At 36.1% G+C, this 6,300-nt stretch overlaps 1 gene segment (V, D, J or C); it reads left to right on the top strand.

Moving 5' to 3' along the window:
- The first annotated feature begins 1,498 nt into the window (after window positions 1-1,498).
- LOC146983115 (Ig mu chain C region membrane-bound form-like) lies at window positions 1,499-5,112 on the top strand. The segment is given in 5 exon segments: window positions 1,499-1,569; window positions 2,412-2,711; window positions 3,728-4,069; window positions 4,175-4,480; window positions 4,622-5,112. Coding segments are annotated over 5 exon segments (1,362 nt in total).
- Window positions 5,113-6,300: the final 1,188 nt, after the last annotated feature.

Raw genomic sequence — 6,300 nt, 5'->3', positions numbered from 1 at the left:
TTTAAGAAACATTTTGTGAAAGTGGTCTCTTATTTTGACCACTTTCACAAAATGTTTCTTAAACAGTATGTGTTTTTTGTGAGTTTTATCTGTCAACAGTAGTGGTTTCTTCCCAGGAGTTGATGGTAGTGGCATAGTGATTGAGTGAGGTCTCTGCTGCAGGATCTGGAATTGACAGGAGGGTCTGACAAAGAGGAAGTTCACTAACCGTTGGCAAACACAACATTTTATATAAGACAGACCACAGGAACTGAATATCTCAAGGGAAATGGTTTATAAATACCACAGTGGAAACTGCTATGTCAGTGAAACATGTTTATGTTTCTACATTAAGGGGAAAAACATATTATGTATTTGTATTAGGATCAGATTGTAATGTATGACCGTGATGGCTACTTTGACTACTGGGGGAAAGGGACACAAGTCACTGTGACTTCTGGTGAGTAACAATCAATCTACTTATAATTGAATTATTTACAGGTTTACTATCACATTTGATTTTGTTTAAATTGTACTTAAACTAGGATGCAGTCTGCAGAAAAGAGTAGATCAGGTCAAACCTGAGGAATACACAACAATTACTGATTAACTACTTTAGTTTATTAGTAAATTAGATAATACAAACTGTAAAATATTTTTTGCACTGATGCACTATTGAAATCTATCACTGTGACTACTACTTTGACTACTGGGGAAAAGGAACAATGGTGACTGTCACATCAGGTAAAATAATCTTTACTTTATCTTCATATGAAAAATGTAATATTTCCATTGTTTAATACGGCATATTGGCGTCAAAGTGGCATCAAAAGCCCTTTACGGCTAGTTTTTGCATGTTGAATGTGTTAACATACTACACTGTGACAATGCTTTTGACTACTGGGGAAAAGGCACATTGGTCACAGTAACATCAGGTAAGCAAAGTTTTCCTTTCTCTATTAATTTGATTTTTTTATTATAATTATGTATTTTTTAAAGAAATGCAGCCGTGATACCTTGCAAGTAATTGATTTATTGAATAATGTATTCTAAATGTGTTCAACGCATTCAATTTTAACTTGAACTTCTTTGCAAAGGCCAAAGAAAATATGAAAAAACGGTAGGTTGTCGCAAAATAAACTATCACGGTAAGGGAAGATATTTGGGAACAGGTTTTTGTATGTAGTGAGTAATACTTTGCTGAACTGTGACTACGCTTTTGACTACTGGGGAAAAGGAACTATGGTCACAGTCACTTCAGGTATGTCAATTTGTTCTTTCTGATGTGAAAATTAAATTACTAATTGTTTCAGAAAAATTGATATTACCACTTTTATATAGTCAGAATGACCAATAATCAGACAGCCAACAGCTGACAAAGAATTTGACAAAAGTCTAAAACGAAATTGGTTGTTAGTTCAAATATTTATTTCTCTTTGGTTTTAACAATTGTTCAAACCAAACTCTGGCATGAAGGAATGGGTTACTAGTGTAATGAGTTTTTGTGACAAGTGTGAATTGACTCTCTTAACTGTGACAACTGGGCTTTCGACTACTGGGGGAAAGGCACAATGGTAACTGTGTCATCAGGTAAGATTTATACCATTTAAAATGCACAGTTTCAGAATGTCAAGTGTCTTGTTTAAGTTATATTGAAACTTTTCATTATCTTAAGTCTCAGTTCAAGAGGGAATAGGTTTTACACAATATATATGGTAAAAAGTCAAACAGCGATAATCTCAGTAGAACACAATGATTTATGACATTCATGGCTGATGCGTTTTAGGTCATTTCAATGGATTTTATAAGATTTGTATTAAATGAATTTCTGGTAGACTTTTTGCACTCGGCAGTAGCAGCTGTAGCCTTTTTATACTAAGAGCTAAGTAGATTCAGCACTGTGCTACTACGGTGCTTTTGACTACTGGGGAAAGGGTACAATGGTAACCGTTTCATCAGGTAAGAACACTTTTTATCGCATACAAAATTGCTGAATTTGAACAAAAATGATACATTTTTGCCAGAAAATGCCATCAGCTCACTTGATGAATCTTCACTGACTTTACACCTTCCTTCCTTCAAATTCAAAAACTTATTAATGAATATTGTCAAAGTTATGCATTGAAAGTATTTCACCAATTTGTATCTAGAATAACACAATATTGCCACAATTTATATTGTTGAGGGAGGTTAATCTTGGCACAACAAAAAACTTCTAAATAAATGGGATAGAGAAACATAAAGCTCTTTGTTTGGAGGTTACTTGAAATTTCATCATTCAACATTTTAAAGGTAATGTCTTACATGCTGAGCGTTGTTCCAAGAATCATGGCTCAGTTCACGTCTGTCTGTTTTAACCGATGAAAAATTCCCATGTATGTCACATTCATGTTTTTGGTTCTTTAATCCCATCTTTCTTGTTTCTTTCTTAGCCACGGCAACTGCACCAACTGTGTATCCCGTGATGGCATGTGGTTCAGGGACTGGAGACATGATCAGTCTTGGCTGCCTTGCCACCGGCTTCACACCGTCATCACTGACTTTCTCATGGAAAAAAAATGATGCTGCCTTCACGGACTTCATTCAGTACCCTGCAGTACAGAAAAACGACGTCTACACAGGAGTCAGTCAAATCCGAGTAAGGAGAGAGGACTGGAATGATATCGATACTTTCAAGTGTGTTACAACTCATCCAGGAGGATCGGGAGAAAAAGCCATCCCGCGCCCACCAAGTAAGACCTTTGCTAAGGCTTATATGATTCCCTTTTTAATTGTTGGTTTCAGTTGTTTTACATTGTAGAGCTGTTGGCATTTTTTAAATTTCTGCAACATTTTTTAAATCTCAAGATGAAATGTATTGAATAGAAAATGTGACAATGTAAGGGTAGGACTGTAATAGTAATTGATAATTGATAACTGTAATACTGATAACACAGAAAAAGAGGTACAATGCAGTTGGAGACAGTAAATTAATAAATAAATTACTCTAATTGAGCATTAATACGATACTTATGACAATGAGGATACGTGCATACTTTACTTAGAATTATGCTTTGTAGAAGATCTAATTCAAGTTGTTAATCATCACATTTATTATATTTCTACAAACCAAATTGATTAATACATGTCAAGGGATCATTCAATAAACACAGAATGTAAGTGTTTCAGAAAAAACTATGCCGCTACTCCTGATCCTGTCAGGAAAAGGAACAACAAGTATTTCTAGCAGGCAAACCAAACAGTGAGGTGGAATTAGAAGGCTGAGTCTTGCTGGTGTATATTCTTCCTGCTTCTGAATGTTTTTTACTAATACTCTGTTGTCTGTAAGAACAGTTACAGTGCACTCCGCTTCTTTCCATCTGTCTGCGTAATACCTTCTTCCTAATCTGTCTGCTACCTTTTTCAATGTGTGTTGACATTCCACTTAATTGTAACAATCATTCATTAACATGAAATCTGTGTTAGCCCGCCTGAAAAGTCAATATAGATGCAGAGGCAAGCATTGAAGAACTGGTATTCAATTATGTAAATGTTTTATTTGTAGGTCTTGTTTTCCTTTGGTTAGTTCTGACCAAGTTTTATATCATACAGAAGGAAAACTCATGAAATTGGCTATATTCCAAATCTACTGTAAATTTAAACTACATGAACTTTGTTAATCTCTGCTTACGTAGAAAGATGCGCCCTGTGCTACAGCTTCTGCACATATACATGTATCTATATATTTGTGTATGTGTTTGTTTTTCAGAGGAATTTTGTCATCTGCCAACTCTTAAAGTGTTGGCCTCCTCTGACGACACAAACGAGGCTTCCTTCTCCTGCTTTGCTTATGATTTTGCACCAAAAGATTATGAGATCAAATGGCTGAAAAATGAAGAGGAAATTACCGGCACAGTAAACAAGATCACAACACCCCTTGGGGAAAGACAGTTGGAGAATGGAACTAAGTTGTACCAGGTAGCAAGTTTTCTCACACTCCAAGATGTGCATGCTCAGACCCAGTTCACATGTGAGTTCAAGGGGAAATGTAAGGAAGGAGATGTATTCACTAATTCATCTGTGATGTACAGTCCCCGTTCCGTTAATCCTGGTGAGTAAATTTCTGCCTCTCCCATTTTTTTAAAGATATGATTTCAGTTTCTGTTGTTCTCAGTCATTTCTGTTTATTGGTATGGTTTATAACTATGTCTTTCAGACTGTCCTGGATCCGTGGAAGACATTGTTATCGAAGGGCCCACATGGGATGATATGTTCATGCGTCATACAGGAACTATAAAATGTTTCGTTAAGGGAAACAAGATATCTGTTGCTAACATTTATTGGCAGGATGAAAGTGGAAAAGACCTCACTGACAGCCAAGCAACCCCCTCTAACGGAAAACCATCAAGCAAATCACTTGACATCACATATGATGAATGGAGCAAGGGAATAAAAGTCTTCTGTGTTGTTGAAGATAACAATTCACCAGAGCCATTGAAGAAAGCCTATGAGAGGAAAATTGGTAAGACTATTCATCAGTTATCATACTTATTATACTTATTAGTTATGAGTGTTATTTGTGGCTGTTTGTCAGCACACAGATTACTTCTTGTACACACTTTTATAAGCAGCAGAATGGCTAATTGTTCTCTGATGCTTTCAGGAGGAGAGATTCAGCGCCCTTCTGTGTATATGCTCCCACCAGTAGAACATAGAACAAACACAGTGACCCTGACTTGCTATGTGAAAGACTTCTTTCCTCAGGAGGTTTTGGTGTCTTGGCTTGTCAATGATGAGGCAGCAGGCACACCATACACGTTCAGTACCACAAACCCTGTCAAAAGCAGTGGCTCCTCATCCTACTACGCTTATGGCCAGTTATCACTCGACCTCGATGAGTGGAAAAACAATGACAACGTGTATAGTTGTGTTGTTTACCACCAATCTGTGGTCAACAATACTAAAGCCATTGTCAGATCCATTGGGCACAGAACATTTGAAAAAACCAACCTGGTCAACCTCAACATGAACATCCCTGAGACGTGCAAGGCCCACTAGATGTTATGTTGTGTTGGTGTGTCCTCTGCTGTTTGTTGTTAAATGTCGTCTTTTTAATGCAGATTCAAAATCAAAATAAAAAAAAGCACTTTGTAACTCTGTTGTTGTTTTGTCGCTTGCAGTTCATGTCTTTATTCAACCAGTGTTTTGAGCTACATGTTGATTATATGTGTGTAGCCACTAAAATTGCAATGCAAAAAAAGAATTGGTGGACTTGGAGGATGTTTGACTTCTCAAGCAGTAACAGTAATAATATACCAAAATATCAACATCATAATGTAGGATCACTAGAAAAATGCTGCAAAACCACCTCACTAACCTCTAGAGCAAAGTCTATTGAGCAAATCATATTTGTTCATTTCTGTTTGTAGATGTTGCATGAACGGTGTGTAACCTGTCCTTGTGTATGTGTGTTTCCTCTACTGGGTCTTGCATCCCAAACACAAGTTAGATGACTTACTCTGTGGTTTCTCAGTCAAATGATGAATATACTCATTCACAAGCCAAGTCATGCATGTCACACTAATAATGTAGTCTTTCAAAAGCAAATCAGTATCACTGAAGGTCATTTAAATCAACAGTATTCGGGCAATATTTTAGATGATCATTGACTTTACAATGCACTCATATCAATGCAGTTATAAATATTTTGATTTACTGTGGGTAACTAATTTACCTCACTGATCATTGTCTCACAAGTCTTTATTCAAAGTTTAGTGTGTGCATTAACTGAGTAATTACTTTATAGCCAATCCAGTGGTAGAATTTGATCCAGACAGTACCATAGAGGCCGAGGAAGATAACATGGGAGGCACAGCCATCACCTTCATCCTTCTTTTCCTCATCACTCTGCTCTTCACCATTGGAACCACTGCCTTCAAGGTAACAGTCAATTTATGAGTGAGATGTGCAAAGATTTGCAGATAATACTTTAGAATTGTTGCAATAAATCTGTGCTAACATGTTGCATATCTAATCAAAGTTTGATCATTTCTATCACGTTATAGGGTTATGTTAATTCATTGTTTGATGTGCATTGCTTATTTTTGCATATTCAACATCCAATAATATTATTTTTATTCAATTCAAGCTTAATTAATTTATAAAATATGTCCAGAAACCTAAAAAAAAATAGGCCAGTTGAAGCATATAGTATATTTAATTTGCAATTTAAGTAGTTTAGTGCAACACTTCCAAGTTGAGACCTCTATTTATCATTTCCAGTCAGTGAATGTTTTATTTGAATAATGTAAGACACTCTTTAGACCAGCATTCAGTATAGGG

Source organism: Trachurus japonicus, chromosome 8, assembly GCF_045865225.1.
Source record: "Trachurus japonicus isolate A0001 chromosome 8, Traja_1.0".
NCBI lineage: Eukaryota > Metazoa > Chordata > Actinopteri > Carangiformes > Carangidae > Trachurus > Trachurus japonicus.
The sequence above is the reverse complement of the archived record's forward strand: the minus strand, read 5'-3'. Positions and strand labels throughout refer to the sequence as shown.